Source organism: Giraffa tippelskirchi, chromosome 12 (genome assembly GCF_054371585.1).
Source record: "Giraffa tippelskirchi isolate mGirTip1 chromosome 12, T2T-mGirTip1v1.2.pri, whole genome shotgun sequence".
Lineage (NCBI taxonomy): Eukaryota > Metazoa > Chordata > Mammalia > Artiodactyla > Giraffidae > Giraffa > Giraffa tippelskirchi.
This window is the reverse complement of record NC_137286.1, coordinates 70823099-70839413: the sequence shown is the minus strand read 5'-3', so window position 1 is coordinate 70839413 and position 16315 is coordinate 70823099. Positions and strand designations below refer to the sequence as shown.

Here is a 16315-nt window from a genome sequence, read left to right as displayed (position 1 = left end):
CCATGCTCCCCAGGAAACTCAAATATTACCAAGATTCCCTAACAAACCAATGAACAAAATTATCCAGTAAAGGCAAACCGTACTTTTTAATGAGGCCGATGTCACAGAAAAAAAAAAAAAAATGCTTCACAATGAACTGCTCAAGGAAGCTACTAAATAAACTTTCAGAAAAGTTAAGTAGTTTTTTTTTTTTTTTAATAGGGTGACGGAGAGCTATACCTTTCCCATCTATGTGAATTTAGGTTTAAACTAGATTTCCCTTGGCTATTATATACGACAAAAAAACCCCACATCACCCCCTTTCACTCCCCCCACCCCCCAAAAGTGTTTTAGTCTATTGAGTTTTTGTGTCCTCAGTTGTGTCTGATTCACGGCAACTCACGAACTCTACACAGCCAGGCTCTTCCGTCCATGGAATTCAGGGCAATTTTTTTCTGTCACAGTAAATGCCCACCCTGGGTGATCCAAAGGCAAGGGCTCAGAGGCTCCTGAGAGTCTAACTCCTTTCAGCCGAGCACAGAGCTGGCTCCTCACTGGGATGCCTGTGGCCTGGGGCTCCCAGAGGGGAGAGCAGCACTCGCCCCACCGTGTGGTCACTGCTGGAAGTGCAGGCTGCTCCTCACTCCCCCTTGACAGTGTCCCTGAGGGCAGAACAGTGGGAATCTACTCAAGGTGGAAATGCAAACTCCCATGCAACCAAACTTCCCACAAGGTCTCCAAAACCACTCAGGAACAGGGAATTGGAAACTGCAGGGCATGACATGAATGGAGATGGAGACTTGACACCTTACACCGAGTTCACTTCCAGTTATCCCTAGACAAAGTTTCCATGAAAACTTGTCACAAATCTAGAAGAACAATGAGCAGAAACCGGACACGTGCTTTGAGTCTTCACACACAAAACTAAAAGGCAGTCCACAAAACAACCCAGAGAATACAGTGGACTTTGCAAAATCAAAGATATCTACTGTGGGAAAGACCTCATTACAAAAGCAAAAGACAGGTCATACATCGCGAGACGAATGAGTGGAAACACAAAGCTTCTCAAGGATGTGTCTCCAAACAGACAAAGAACACCAACACAACAAGCCTGTGAAAACTAGGGAAAGGTCTGAAGGGACACCAGACTGAGGAAGACACACACAGAGTATCCCGGATGATGTCCAGCACGGAGGGCCTGAAGAAACAACAGTCTAGTTGCACTCCCTCAGGCCTGTGTGACCCTGGATGAGGCCTCTGTTTCCCGGTGGCTCTGAGAGATGGACAGGGAGGAAGGGGAAGAGAAATCACTTGCATTTCTAATACTCACAGCAAAGTCTTCCAATGAGAAGGGAATTATCACCCCCACTGACAATGCCATGCACTGAAGTGATACCCACGAGTCCATCTAACCCAGAAGGGAAGGAAGGACCTGTTCTCACAAAACGGCGAGAGATGGAAGAAGGAAGATCAAGCCCACACCAATCACTGGAAAGAGAAGCTGTGCTCAGGGCTTGAAAGAATTCCTATTGGGAAAATGATGTCACAGCCCCACAAGGCAATCCACAGCTTGGATGCTATTCCTCCCAAAATGCCAATGCATTGTCGCACCGAACAAAGAACTGCAAAAGGGGTTACGGAAACAGAAAAGAGCCTAAATTGTCAATACAATCCGACGAAAAAGCCCCGATACGGACATCCAAGGTTGTGTGAAAGGAAATTAGACGACCAAACTAGGATCCTCAGGAGCGTATCGGAGAAGGCGATGGCGACCCACGCCAGTACTCTTGCCTGGAAAATGCCCTGGACGGAGGAGCCTGGTAGGCTGCAGGCCATGGGGTCGCGCAGAGTCAGACACGACTGAAGTGACTTAGCCGCAGCGGCAGCAGCAGGACAGTATGCTATTGGGAATACAACAACACACACAGATCCAGATCGATGGAATAAAGTTGAGGGTCCAGAAACAAACCCCGGCATCCATGGTCAACTCATCTCTGACACAGAAGGGGAGAATATCCAAATGGGAACAAGAAAGCCTCTTCAATAAATGGCCATGGGAAAACCAGACAGCTACATCTGAAGAACGCTATTGGTTTTGATCTCACACCACCTCAATATCGGGGAAAAACCTCACCCTAAAGACTGATGTCATGAGATAGCTAGAAAGAAGCGTAGGTCAAAGGCTCCTTAACATCAGAGTCTCCTTGCCATTTGCTGGGCGGAGGTAGAAATGGGTCTCTTCAAGTAAGGGAAAGAGGGAAACGAAGTACACCAATGGGTTTCCATCCAATGGAACCTCTTCACAACAGAGAAGCTAAGCATTCACAGATGCAAAAGATAGGAAACGGAACATGAGAGACTCCTTGCAAGTGGTGTATCTGAGAAGGGGTTCATATGGAAAGAGACGAAGAATGCACAGCACTCAGATTCCAAGAAACACCACCACCACCCTTGACCCTTCCCCCATGACCAACTCCGACCTAAAGCCTTTCTCTCCCTCTAACCCATCCCTAAAACATAACCCTCATCTAATCATATACATGTGCATTCCTAGCATCCATCCATCCACACACGAGAGAGAAAGAGGAAGACACAGACTGAATCGAGAAAGGAAAAGAGAGGGACACAGCCAGAGAGAGACACGGAACCAAAGAGAGGAAAGGAGTCGATGGTCCAGACTTTTCATCAATCTGTCTCGAAGGTAGAAGCAATGACAGCGCCCATCCACCCCAGAAGGGGGAAAAGGACGGAAGGTTTGGAGAGGAAAAGACAAGAACGCAGGGAGCCATTAGAAGCTCAGCCACCCGCAGAAGCCGAGCTGGGACACTTGAACAGAATCTCAATGGAAACAGAGGACCAGAAAGTTGGCTACTCTTTTCTATAAGAGAGGGAGACCTTCGAGTCTTCCTTTCGGGCCTCCAACTTGGATGTGGGGTCTCAAAACAGTCAGGAGGGGCAGTGCCTTTTCCTGGGTACCACGGCGCATCCAGGCCTCGTTCTGCCCCATTCTGTGCTGTGTCAGCCCTGGATGGAGTCTTTCTTTCTGAAGTCTCAGCGCACAAGCTCCACGTGATATCGGCCCCAGGTGGAGAGGCATGGAGCTGCTCGTAGGCCGACAGACCTAGGAAACAGATGGGAGAATGACCCCCACTCTGCAGATGGAGAGACTGGGGAAACCCTGAGGGGCATATGCTTGTCCAGGGCCACACCACTTATGAGAAGAAGGAGCCTGGTCTGAGAGCAGCGGGGTCCTCGGAGCTCAGGCCCTGGCTGCACCCAGGCCTCCCCAGGGCTGTGGGCTGGGCTGTGTGGCTGTCACTGTGCCTGCACATGGCCTAAGGGGGGTGGTCGAGCAGTCAGAAACCCAGAGATTCCCTTGGGAAGTTTTGGGGAAGGGACCTCAGCACGAACCCCAGGAAATGATGTCACCTGCCGGCAACAGAACCCAACAGAACCCGCAACCCGGGTATCCAGGCCTCCAGAGCGGAGAGGAGCCCCCAGCCAGATCTCTTGCTGCCAGGATGTTCTGCTGTTTGCCCCTGCCCAGAGGCCGGGGCCTCAGGAGAGCTCACAGGCAGTGTGCGTGGGCACCCTGTCGACGTTGGCTCAGGGCACCCCCGAGAGGCCTCTGGCCCTCTGCCCGGAGAAACAGAAAGGTAACACGGGGAGCCCCAGGCCGGGCCAGGCCACCTCTCCCATGCCACCCGGAAACACCGGGTCCTTTGCCTGTGTGTGTGGATGCGGGTTTCTCGGGGTGTGTCTCCCTCAAGGAAGCCCAGGCGGATGTGGGGTCAGAAGCCTGCGGACAAGTTGTGTCCACACCCCAGGGGAGATCAGGCTGGCTGGGATGGGAACAGTGCGGGCAGGGCCGGCCGCCCAGGCTGACCTCACACCCTCAGGTGGGTCTCTTTCCTCCCGGGTGGGGATCTGAGCAGACACACGTCTCTGACCCTTCTGGGAAGAGAAGTTCGAGCAGGCAGAAGCAGCGGCTCCACTGGCCAGGCCCAGCTCGGAAAACTCCCAGCACGGCTGGCTGACGGTCACTGTCGTTGCAGAGCTTCCCACGTGATGAGGCCGAGGACGGGGACACCCCGTCCACCTCCCGGAGGGAGGGGTCGGAGCACCAACCCCCCGCCCGTGAGGCCCAGTGCAGGCTCCAGGTGAGCGTGCCCACGGAGGCATCAGCCCCACCGGGGGCGAAGCGGAGGCGGGGAAGGCCTGCTGCCGAGACACCGCCCAGGATACACCCGGCGGCCCAGTCTGAGGCTGCCACGGAGCTCAGCACACCCGGCTCCGACCCAGAGTCCCGAGAACCCCGGCCTCTGAGGCAGCAGGAGGACCTGGAGCCCAGCACGCCAGAGCACAGAGGTAAGGACGCTGGGGCTGGTGCACGGGAGTGTGTGGGGAGGGGGTGCTGAGCTACACAGGGACGAGTCCCCGAAAGATGCTGCTGGGCCTGCAGCAAGCGCTGGCCTCACACCCCCACCCCTATCTTGCACACTTCAGTCCCAAAAGACATCCAACCCTGGGTATTCTTTCGGAATCTCTTGGAAGCTTTCTGTCCCGGGATACGCACATGCCAAGGCTGGTCTGTGGGCAAACTTTGCTTCTCCCCCAGCTCTAGCACTGGCCTCCAACTGGAACCAGGCTCCACTTCCCAGACCTGTGCCTACAGAGGTGGTGGCTCCAGGTGCAGGACCCAGGGATCCACCGAGGGCAGATGGAGAACCGAGCCTTGCCCTCGCAGAGACACCAGGCCAGCTGGGTACTGGCCAGCACACCGGGAAGATCGGATTTCCGTGCCTGCAGGACCCCCAGCCCCAGGCACTGATGTCCCACCCCCTCAGCCAGAACCTCCACCTCCACGTGCACCTGTACCTGCTCGGGCTTTGGCAGGAGAACCCGAGGCAGAGGAGGAGTCACCGCCTCAGCAGGGAGAGCCTGCCCTGGCTCCCGCGCAACACCCAGACGCCGACGATGACTCACCCGCCCCTGCAGGAAGAACGAGCCCCCGCTCTGGACAGAGACCCAGAGCCCTTGCCGGAAACACCATGTCCAGGGGAGCGGTCGGCTCTGCCGCCTCCATCCCTGTCTGCTCACCGTGGACGCCGGCAACTCGGTCTGCCCCCAGGGGACATGGAGTTCCTTTCCCCTGAGCTGCTTTGCATTTGGTTTGTTTCCACCTTTCTGGTGATGTTTTACTTTTTGTATGGTTTCGTCTATTTTTGTTGGTTAAGTTGGGATTAGTAAACTTTTTCATCATTGTTGCAATTTGGGACACTGTTGTGTAACTCTGGTGATACGGTGTTACCATCACCACTCTGTAGTTTCAGACCCGTTCGATCTTTATGCCCCACCCGCCAACAAAGCCTGGGTTCAAGGCAAGCAGGCCCTGTTCATCCCTCCCCCCGATCCTGACCACAATTTCATCTTTTCTTTCTGCATTCCTTCCTATATTCTTGGTGTCCCCAATCAATGACTCTCAGTGAGATGACTGAAGGAGTTTTTTTCGGACTCTCCACCTACTGTAAGACTCCATTGGAGAGTTCTCATTTTTATGTCATTTGAACTAGCCTTTGATAGCTGAAAGGACGGTGTACGTCCTTTCAAGATATCATGTGCCAAACGAAGCCCTTTTGGCAAATGCCATCATTATCTCCAGGCAGGCATTGCTGTTTGAAGGGTGACATCTCAGCCAGAAGGCAGAGGCTGAGCTCCTCTTGTTGCACCAGCTCCCAAAAGAAGCCAAGAAAGGGAGCTGGAACAACAAACCACCCCAACGCCCAGGAAAGCGTTCTTCACGACAGAAGGCTAGCAAATGACCCAACAACCTTGTGGCCCAGAACCCCTCTAGAAAAATCACTGTTCCATACAAAAGAGAAACACATGGGAAGTTCCAAGGAGAGGCAATGCCCATGGCCAGTGTACTTTAGAGACGGCCTGACCGCTCCGGGGAAGACACGCACCGACGGAACCCCTTGGGTAACAGCAGTGAGAGTCCTCACCGTCGTAAGGGTTTCCTCTGGGGACAACCTGCCCTGGGCACCACATGAGGGAGCAGACCGGCTTCTCTTCCTCTGCCCCCACACCACTCACTCATGAAGGCAGCTCAGGTGTTCTCATGCCCTGCCTGCCTGCCTGCCTGCCTGGCTCATCCGTGAGCTGTGACCACCTCCAGGGCAGGACTCCACCTTCTCCTCTCTGTGTACCGTGAATCTGCACACAGTGGGCTTTCAGAACCTTAGGAGACTTGAGCCATTCCCACTCGAGCCAGAACCCTCCCCAGGAAGGAAAACAGCTGTGGAGTCATTTTGGCCCCAGCACTGGTTCCCAAACCCTGGCGGCTCCTACAGCCTCTACGGTGTGAAGAGGGAGGTCCCTTTTGACAGAGCTTTCCGGCTGTCAGATCGAAGCTGTTGTTTCACTGTCAGCTGTGTCTCTGCCGTTGCAGCCAGGTGGGCCACGCTGCTCCAAAGGAGCTCACAAGCTGAGTTGCAAGGGAGGTATTGAGAGGACAGGGATGGCTACAACGTGCTGCAAACTGAGTGAGGGTCCCCACAATCCTCAGCAAAGGTCTGTGGTGTGCAAGTGGGGAGTAGAGGGCCCCCAAGTTCCAAAGGAAGGGAGGTACTCGGGAGATAAAGCCCTTGGCTGCTGTGGTAGCAGCTGCAGATGGCAGCTCGTCCACAGTGCACTTCGAATGAGGTCATATGAGCGGGACTCTGGAAATGGCTCCGAAATCCAGAGAAAGGGGTCAGGGTATGTGGGAATCCGGCGGGGGTGGGGGGTGGATGAAGGAAGGTGTCCTTCCTCTCTCCAGTGCAATTTGGTTTGGTGAGTCTCAAAGCTACCAGATGGCACTTCCCAAGTCAGGCCCCCGCAGGAATCAGGGTGGGCTGCGTGCCTCGGCCCCTGCCACAGGGACAAGCCACACCAGTGGCCTCCCTGAGCTCAAATGGCCGGATCTGGGGGTTCCGTCTGGGTGCACACCTCCTTGCTGTGGCCAAGTTCCCCCCTTCTCTGAGCACCAGCTTCATCATCCTCTCGAATGAGGACATCGATTGCTACCTTGGCACGTTACTCTCTTCATCCTGTGAAGACTCATTAGGCTTATCCTACAATTACTAGCTGGCCCGAAGAGATATCTCCTGAATCCAGATTAAGCTGGAGTCTCCCAGGCTCATCTGGCATGTCTTCCCTGAAGTCTGCCAAAACCCACACCCTTGCATTTCCAGGGACTCCCCTTAGCCGGCTGGGCAGAAAACCCAGCATGGTTCAAACAAGCTGACAGACAAGCGGGAGAGGACTCACGGGCAGACGGCCTCCGTCAGGTCTCGGGTGGAGCTCTGGGACCACAGCAGCAACGGGCCATCCCAGCCCCTGGGCTCAGCAGCGCCCTCATTCTCAGGCCGGCGGCTCTGCCCTGAGGGGAGCAGGAAGGTCACCAACTGCCGCAGGCGGACCTCAAGCCCCTCCCACTGCTGGAGCCTGACCTCCCCCGGCCCCACCCCTTCCCCTACCCCAGCAGGACGAGAGCTCGTCTTCCCCTGGCTTCCAACGTGAGGCCCGGCCCTGGGCCCCGATTGGGCACTGCCCCAGTCCGGAGCCAATCACAGTGGCCAGGGAGGTGGAACGCACCGATTGGCCAGGGCCAGGTCATGTGACCATGCTCCCCAGGAAACTCAAATATTACCAAGATTCCCTAACAAACCAATGAACAAAATTATCCAGTAAAGGCAAACCGTACTTTTTAATGAGGCCGATGTCACAGAAAAAAAAAAAAAAATGCTTCACAATGAACTGCTCAAGGAAGCTACTAAATAAACTTTCAGAAAAGTTAAGTAGTTTTTTTTTTTTTTTAATAGGGTGACGGAGAGCTATACCTTTCCCATCTATGTGAATTTAGGTTTAAACTAGATTTCCCTTGGCTATTATATACGACAAAAAAACCCCACATCACCCCCTTTCACTCCCCCCACCCCCCAAAAGTGTTTTAGTCTATTGAGTTTTTGTGTCCTCAGTTGTGTCTGATTCACGGCAACTCACGAACTCTACACAGCCAGGCTCTTCCGTCCATGGAATTCAGGGCAATTTTTTTCTGTCACAGTAAATGCCCACCCTGGGTGATCCAAAGGCAAGGGCTCAGAGGCTCCTGAGAGTCTAACTCCTTTCAGCCGAGCACAGAGCTGGCTCCTCACTGGGATGCCTGTGGCCTGGGGCTCCCAGAGGGGAGAGCAGCACTCGCCCCACCGTGTGGTCACTGCTGGAAGTGCAGGCTGCTCCTCACTCCCCCTTGACAGTGTCCCTGAGGGCAGAACAGTGGGAATCTACTCAAGGTGGAAATGCAAACTCCCATGCAACCAAACTTCCCACAAGGTCTCCAAAACCACTCAGGAACAGGGAATTGGAAACTGCAGGGCATGACATGAATGGAGATGGAGACTTGACACCTTACACCGAGTTCACTTCCAGTTATCCCTAGACAAAGTTTCCATGAAAACTTGTCACAAATCTAGAAGAACAATGAGCAGAAACCGGACACGTGCTTTGAGTCTTCACACACAAAACTAAAAGGCAGTCCACAAAACAACCCAGAGAATACAGTGGACTTTGCAAAATCAAAGATATCTACTGTGGGAAAGACCTCATTACAAAAGCAAAAGACAGGTCATACATCGCGAGACGAATGAGTGGAAACACAAAGCTTCTCAAGGATGTGTCTCCAAACAGACAAAGAACACCAACACAACAAGCCTGTGAAAACTAGGGAAAGGTCTGAAGGGACACCAGACTGAGGAAGACACACACAGAGTATCCCGGATGATGTCCAGCACGGAGGGCCTGAAGAAACAACAGTCTAGTTGCACTCCCTCAGGCCTGTGTGACCCTGGATGAGGCCTCTGTTTCCCGGTGGCTCTGAGAGATGGACAGGGAGGAAGGGGAAGAGAAATCACTTGCATTTCTAATACTCACAGCAAAGTCTTCCAATGAGAAGGGAATTATCACCCCCACTGACAATGCCATGCACTGAAGTGATACCCACGAGTCCATCTAACCCAGAAGGGAAGGAAGGACCTGTTCTCACAAAACGGCGAGAGATGGAAGAAGGAAGATCAAGCCCACACCAATCACTGGAAAGAGAAGCTGTGCTCAGGGCTTGAAAGAATTCCTATTGGGAAAATGATGTCACAGCCCCACAAGGCAATCCACAGCTTGGATGCTATTCCTCCCAAAATGCCAATGCATTGTCGCACCGAACAAAGAACTGCAAAAGGGGTTACGGAAACAGAAAAGAGCCTAAATTGTCAATACAATCCGACGAAAAAGCCCCGATACGGACATCCAAGGTTGTGTGAAAGGAAATTAGATGACCAAACTAGGATCCTCAGGAGCGTATCGGAGAAGGCGATGGCGACCCACGCCAGTACTCTTGCCTGGAAAATGCCCTGGACGGAGGAGCCTGGTAGGCTGCAGGCCATGGGGTCGCGCAGAGTCAGACACGACTGAAGTGACTTAGCCGCAGCGGCAGCAGCAGGACAGTATGCTATTGGGAATACAACAACACACACAGATCCAGATCGATGGAATAAAGTTGAGGGTCCAGAAACAAACCCCGGCATCCATGGTCAACTCATCTCTGACACAGAAGGGGAGAATATCCAAATGGGAACAAGAAAGCCTCTTCAATAAATGGCCATGGGAAAACCAGACAGCTACATCTGAAGAACGCTATTGGTTTTGATCTCACACCACCTCAATATCGGGGAAAAACCTCACCCTAAAGACTGATGTCATGAGATAGCTAGAAAGAAGCGTAGGTCAAAGGCTCCTTAACATCAGAGTCTCCTTGCCATTTGCTGGGCGGAGGTAGAAATGGGTCTCTTCAAGTAAGGGAAAGAGGGAAACGAAGTACACCAATGGGTTTCCATCCAATGGAACCTCTTCACAACAGAGAAGCTAAGCATTCACAGATGCAAAAGATAGGAAACGGAACATGAGAGACTCCTTGCAAGTGGTGTATCTGAGAAGGGGTTCATATGGAAAGAGACGAAGAATGCACAGCACTCAGATTCCAAGAAACACCACCACCACCCTTGACCCTTCCCCCATGACCAACTCCGACCTAAAGCCTTTCTCTCCCTCTAACCCATCCCTAAAACATAACCCTCATCTAATCATATACATGTGCATTCCTAGCATCCATCCATCCACACACGAGAGAGAAAGAGGAAGACACAGACTGAATCGAGAAAGGAAAAGAGAGGGACACAGCCAGAGAGAGACACGGAACCAAAGAGAGGAAAGGAGTCGATGGTCCAGACTTTTCATCAATCTGTCTCGAAGGTAGAAGCAATGACAGCGCCCATCCACCCCAGAAGGGGGAAAAGGACGGAAGGTTTGGAGAGGAAAAGACAAGAACGCAGGGAGCCATTAGAAGCTCAGCCACCCGCAGAAGCCGAGCTGGGACACTTGAACAGAATCTCAATGGAAACAGAGGACCAGAAAGTTGGCTACTCTTTTCTATAAGAGAGGGAGACCTTCGAGTCTTCCTTTCGGGCCTCCAACTTGGATGTGGGGTCTCAAAACAGTCAGGAGGGGCAGTGCCTTTTCCTGGGTACCACGGCGCATCCAGGCCTCGTTCTGCCCCATTCTGTGCTGTGTCAGCCCTGGATGGAGTCTTTCTTTCTGAAGTCTCAGCGCACAAGCTCCACGTGATATCGGCCCCAGGTGGAGAGGCATGGAGCTGCTCGTAGGCCGACAGACCTAGGAAACAGATGGGAGAATGACCCCCACTCTGCAGATGGAGAGACTGGGGAAACCCTGAGGGGCATATGCTTGTCCAGGGCCACACCACTTATGAGAAGAAGGAGCCTGGTCTGAGAGCAGCGGGGTCCTCGGAGCTCAGGCCCTGGCTGCACCCAGGCCTCCCCAGGGCTGTGGGCTGGGCTGTGTGGCTGTCACTGTGCCTGCACATGGCCTAAGGGGGGTGGTCGAGCAGTCAGAAACCCAGAGATTCCCTTGGGAAGTTTTGGGGAAGGGACCTCAGCACGAACCCCAGGAAATGATGTCACCTGCCGGCAACAGAACCCAACAGAACCCGCAACCCGGGTATCCAGGCCTCCAGAGCGGAGAGGAGCCCCCAGCCAGATCTCTTGCTGCCAGGATGTTCTGCTGTTTGCCCCTGCCCAGAGGCCGGGGCCTCAGGAGAGCTCACAGGCAGTGTGCGTGGGCACCCTGTTGACGTTGGCTCAGGGCACCCCCGAGAGGCCTCTGGCCCTCTGCCCGGAGAAACAGAAAGGTAACACGGGGAGCCCCAGGCCGGGCCAGGCCACCTCTCCCATGCCACCCGGAAACACCGGGTCCTTTGCCTGTGTGTGTGGATGCGGGTTTCTCGGGGTGTGTCTCCCTCAAGGAAGCCCAGGCGGATGTGGGGTCAGAAGCCTGCGGACAAGTTGTGTCCACACCCCAGGGGAGATCAGGCTGGCTGGGATGGGAACAGTGCGGGCAGGGCCGGCCGCCCAGGCTGACCTCACACCCTCAGGTGGGTCTCTTTCCTCCCGGGTGGGGATCTGAGCAGACACACGTCTCTGACCCTTCTGGGAAGAGAAGTTCGAGCAGGCAGAAGCAGCGGCTCCACTGGCCAGGCCCAGCTCGGAAAACTCCCAGCACGGCTGGCTGACGGTCACTGTCGTTGCAGAGCTTCCCACGTGATGAGGCCGAGGACGGGGACACCCCGTCCACCTCCCGGAGGGAGGGGTCGGAGCACCAACCCCCCGCCCGTGAGGCCCAGTGCAGGCTCCAGGTGAGCGTGCCCACGGAGGCATCAGCCCCACCGGGGGCGAAGCGGAGGCGGGGAAGGCCTGCTGCCGAGACACCGCCCAGGATACACCCGGCGGCCCAGTCTGAGGCTGCCACGGAGCTCAGCACACCCGGCTCCGACCCAGAGTCCCGAGAACCCCGGCCTCTGAGGCAGCAGGAGGACCTGGAGCCCAGCACGCCAGAGCACAGAGGTAAGGACGCTGGGGCTGGTGCACGGGAGTGTGTGGGGAGGGGGTGCTGAGCTACACAGGGACGAGTCCCCGAAAGATGCTGCTGGGCCTGCAGCAAGCGCTGGCCTCACACCCCCACCCCTATCTTGCACACTTCAGTCCCAAAAGACATCCAACCCTGGGTATTCTTTCGGAATCTCTTGGAAGCTTTCTGTCCCGGGATACGCACATGCCAAGGCTGGTCTGTGGGCAAACTTTGCTTCTCCCCCAGCTCTAGCACTGGCCTCCAACTGGAACCAGGCTCCACTTCCCAGACCTGTGCCTACAGAGGTGGTGGCTCCAGGTGCAGGACCCAGGGATCCACCGAGGGCAGATGGAGAACCGAGCCTTGCCCTCGAAGAGACACCAGGCCAGCTGGGTACTGGCCAGCACACCGGGCAGATCGGATTTCCGTGCCTGCAGGACCCCCAGCCCCAGGCACTGATGTCCCACCCCCTCAGCCAGAACCTCCACCTCCACGTGCACCTGTACCTGCTCGGGCTTTGGCAGGAGAACCCGAGGCAGAGGAGGAGTCACCGCCTCAGCAGGGAGAGCCTGCCCTGGCTCCCGCGCAACACCCAGACGCCGACGATGACTCACCCGCCCCTGCAGGAAGAACGAGCCCCCGCTCTGGACAGAGACCCAGAGCCCTTGCCGGAAACACCATGTCCAGGGGAGCGGTCGGCTCTGCCGCCTCCATCCCTGTCTGCTCACCGTGGACGCCGGCAACTCGGTCTGCCCCCAGGGGACATGGAGTTCCTTTCCCCTGAGCTGCTTTGCATTTGGTTTGTTTCCACCTTTCTGGTGATGTTTTACTTTTTGTATGGTTTCGTCTATTTTTGTTGGTTAAGTTGGGATTAGTAAACTTTTTCATCATTGTTGCAATTTGGGACACTGTTGTGTAACTCTGGTGATACGGTGTTACCATCACCACTCTGTAGTTTCAGACCCGTTCGATCTTTATGCCCCACCCGCCAACAAAGCCTGGGTTCAAGGCAAGCAGGCCCTGTTCATCCCTCCCCCCGATCCTGACCACAATTTCATCTTTTCTTTCTGCATTCCTTCCTATATTCTTGGTGTCCCCTATCAATGACTCTCAGTGAGATGACTGAAGGAGTTTTTTTCGGACTCTCCACCTACTGTAAGACTCCATTGGAGAGTTCTCATTTTTATGTCATTTGAACTAGCCTTTGATAGCTGAAAGGACGGTGTACGTCCTTTCAAGATATCATGTGCCAAACGAAGCCCTTTTGGCAAATGCCATCATTATCTCCAGGCAGGCATTGCTGTTTGAAGGGTGACATCTCAGCCAGAAGGCAGAGGCTGAGCTCCTCTTGTTGCACCAGCTCCCAAAAGAAGCCAAGAAAGGGAGCTGGAACAACAAACCACCCCAACGCCCAGGAAAGCGTTCTTCACGACAGAAGGCTAGCAAATGACCCAACAACCTTGTGGCCCAGAACCCCTCTAGAAAAATCACTGTTCCATACAAAAGAGAAACACATGGGAAGTTCCAAGGAGAGGCAATGCCCATGGCCAGTGTACTTTAGAGACGGCCTGACCGCTCCGGGGAAGACACGCACCGACGGAACCCCTTGGGTAACAGCAGTGAGAGTCCTCACCGTCGTAAGGGTTTCCTCTGGGGACAACCTGCCCTGGGCACCACATGAGGGAGCAGACCGGCTTCTCTTCCTCTGCCCCCACACCACTCACTCATGAAGGCAGCTCAGGTGTTCTCATGCCCTGCCTGCCTGCCTGCCTGCCTGGCTCATCCGTGAGCTGTGACCACCTCCAGGGCAGGACTCCACCTTCTCCTCTCTGTGTACCGTGAATCTGCACACAGTGGGCTTTCAGAACCTTAGGAGACTTGAGCCATTCCCACTCGAGCCAGAACCCTCCCCAGGAAGGAAAACAGCTGTGGAGTCATTTTGGCCCCAGCACTGGTTCCCAAACCCTGGCGGCTCCTACAGCCTCTACGGTGTGAAGAGGGAGGTCCCTTTTGACAGAGCTTTCCGGCTGTCAGATCGAAGCTGTTGTTTCACTGTCAGCTGTGTCTCTGCCGTTGCAGCCAGGTGGGCCACGCTGCTCCAAAGGAGCTCACAAGCTGAGTTGCAAGGGAGGTATTGAGAGGACAGGGATGGCTACAACGTGCTGCAAACTGAGTGAGGGTCCCCACAATCCTCAGCAAAGGTCTGTGGTGTGCAAGTGGGGAGTAGAGGGCCCCCAAGTTCCAAAGGAAGGGAGGTACTCGGGAGATAAAGCCCTTGGCTGCTGTGGTAGCAGCTGCAGATGGCAGCTCGTCCACAGTGCACTTCGAATGAGGTCATATGAGCGGGACTCTGGAAATGGCTCCGAAATCCAGAGAAAGGGGTCAGGGTATGTGGGAATCCGGCGGGGGTGGGGGGTGGATGAAGGAAGGTGTCCTTCCTCTCTCCAGTGCAATTTGGTTTGGTGAGTCTCAAAGCTACCAGATGGCACTTCCCAAGTCAGGCCCCCGCAGGAATCAGGGTGGGCTGCGTGCCTCGGCCCCTGCCACAGGGACAAGCCACACCAGTGGCCTCCCTGAGCTCAAATGGCCGGATCTGGGGGTTCCGTCTGGGTGCACACCTCCTTGCTGTGGCCAAGTTCCCCCCTTCTCTGAGCACCAGCTTCATCATCCTCTCGAATGAGGACATCGATTGCTACCTTGGCACGTTACTCTCTTCATCCTGTGAAGACTCATTAGGCTTATCCTACAATTACTAGCTGGCCCGAAGAGATATCTCCTGAATCCAGATTAAGCTGGAGTCTCCCAGGCTCATCTGGCATGTCTTCCCTGAAGTCTGCCAAAACCCACACCCTTGCATTTCCAGGGACTCCCCTTAGCCGGCTGGGCAGAAAACCCAGCATGGTTCAAACAAGCTGACAGACAAGCGGGAGAGGACTCACGGGCAGACGGCCTCCGTCAGGTCTCGGGTGGAGCTCTGGGACCACAGCAGCAACGGGCCATCCCAGCCCCTGGGCTCAGCAGCGCCCTCATTCTCAGGCCGGCGGCTCTGCCCTGAGGGGAGCAGGAAGGTCACCAACTGCCGCAGGCGGACCTCAAGCCCCTCCCACTGCTGGAGCCTGACCTCCCCCGGCCCCACCCCTTCCCCTACCCCAGCAGGACGAGAGCTCGTCTTCCCCTGGCTTCCAACGTGAGGCCCGGCCCTGGGCCCCGATTGGGCACTGCCCCAGTCCGGAGCCAATCACAGTGGCCAGGGAGGTGGAACGCACCGATTGGCCAGGGCCAGGTCATGTGACCATGCTCCCCAGGAAACTCAAATATTACCAAGATTCCCTAACAAACCAATGAACAAAATTATCCAGTAAAGGCAAACCGTACTTTTAATGAGGCCGATGTCACAGAAAAAAAAAAAAAATGCTTCACAATGAACTGCTCAAGGAAGCTACTAAATAAACTTTCAGAAAAGTTAAGTAGTTTTTTTTTTTTTTTAATAGGGTGACGGAGAGCTATACCTTTCCCATCTATGTGAATTTAGGTTTAAACTAGATTTCCCTTGGCTATTATATACGACAAAAAAACCCCACATCACCCCCTTTCACTCCCCCCACCCCCCAAAAGTGTTTTAGTCTATTGAGTTTTTGTGTCCTCAGTTGTGTCTGATTCACGGCAACTCACGAACTCTACACAGCCAGGCTCTTCCGTCCATGGAATTCAGGGCAATTTTTTTCTGTCACAGTAAATGCCCACCCTGGGTGATCCAAAGGCAAGGGCTCAGAGGCTCCTGAGAGTCTAACTCCTTTCAGCCGAGCACAGAGCTGGCTCCTCACTGGGATGCCTGTGGCCTGGGGCTCCCAGAGGGGAGAGCAGCACTCGCCCCACCGTGTGGTCACTGCTGGAAGTGCAGGCTGCTCCTCACTCCCCCTTGACAGTGTCCCTGAGGGCAGAACAGTGGGAATCTACTCAAGGTGGAAATGCAAACTCCCATGCAACCAAACTTCCCACAAGGTCTCCAAAACCACTCAGGAACAGGGAATTGGAAACTGCAGGGCATGACATGAATGGAGATGGAGACTTGACACCTTACACCGAGTTCACTTCCAGTTATCCCTAGACAAAGTTTCCATGAAAACTTGTCACAAATCTAGAAGAACAATGAGCAGAAACCGGACACGTGCTTTGAGTCTTCACACACAAAACTAAAAGGCAGTCCACAAAACAACCCAGAGAATACAGTGGACTTTGCAAAATCAAAGATATCTACTGTGGGAAAGACCTCATTACAAAAGCAAAAGACAGGTCATACATCGCGAGACGAATGAGTGGA

General features: G+C 54.5%; 1 protein-coding gene and 2 long non-coding RNA genes across 3 annotated transcripts in view; 2 read left to right on the top strand and 1 right to left on the bottom strand.

Annotated features, from left to right (window-relative positions):
• The window catches only part of LOC145529707 (uncharacterized), a 1704434-nt gene that overhangs the window by 1307210 nt on the left and 380909 nt on the right, over window positions 1-16315 (bottom strand). The window contains exons 48-49 of the long non-coding RNA XR_014071296.1: window positions 14934-15045; window positions 7291-7402 (exon numbers count right to left, since the gene is read on the bottom strand). This is a non-coding gene — a long non-coding RNA (uncharacterized LOC145529707). The remainder of the gene's footprint in view (window positions 1-7290; window positions 7403-14933; window positions 15046-16315) is intronic.
• Window positions 188-5247, top strand: LOC145529557 (uncharacterized). The gene is made up of 3 exons (XM_081550139.1): window positions 188-3635; window positions 4035-4347; window positions 4598-5247. Exons 1-3 carry the CDS (start codon window positions 3399-3401, stop codon window positions 5224-5226), a joined length of 1179 nt encoding a protein of 392 aa, XP_081406265.1. The 5' UTR covers window positions 188-3398; the 3' UTR covers window positions 5227-5247.
• Window positions 11096-12893, top strand: LOC145529720 (uncharacterized). The gene is made up of 3 exons (XR_014071310.1): window positions 11096-11278; window positions 11678-11990; window positions 12241-12893. It is a non-coding gene; the product is annotated as an uncharacterized LOC145529720 (long non-coding RNA).

What these genes read in the sequence shown, in the direction of transcription:
- LOC145529557 (XM_081550139.1), top strand. Translation starts at nt 3,399, where the DNA reads ATGATGTCACCTGCCGGCAACAGAACCCAACAGAACCCGCAACCCGGG. An exon ending in CTGCCCGGAGAAACAGAAAG is followed by an intron (nt 3,636 to 4,034) that starts GTAACACGGGGA and finishes CTGTCGTTGCAG; the next exon opens with AGCTTCCCACGTGATGAGGC. An exon ending in CAGCACGCCAGAGCACAGAG is followed by an intron (nt 4,348 to 4,597) that starts GTAAGGACGCTG and finishes CTTCTCCCCCAG; the next exon opens with CTCTAGCACTGGCCTCCAAC.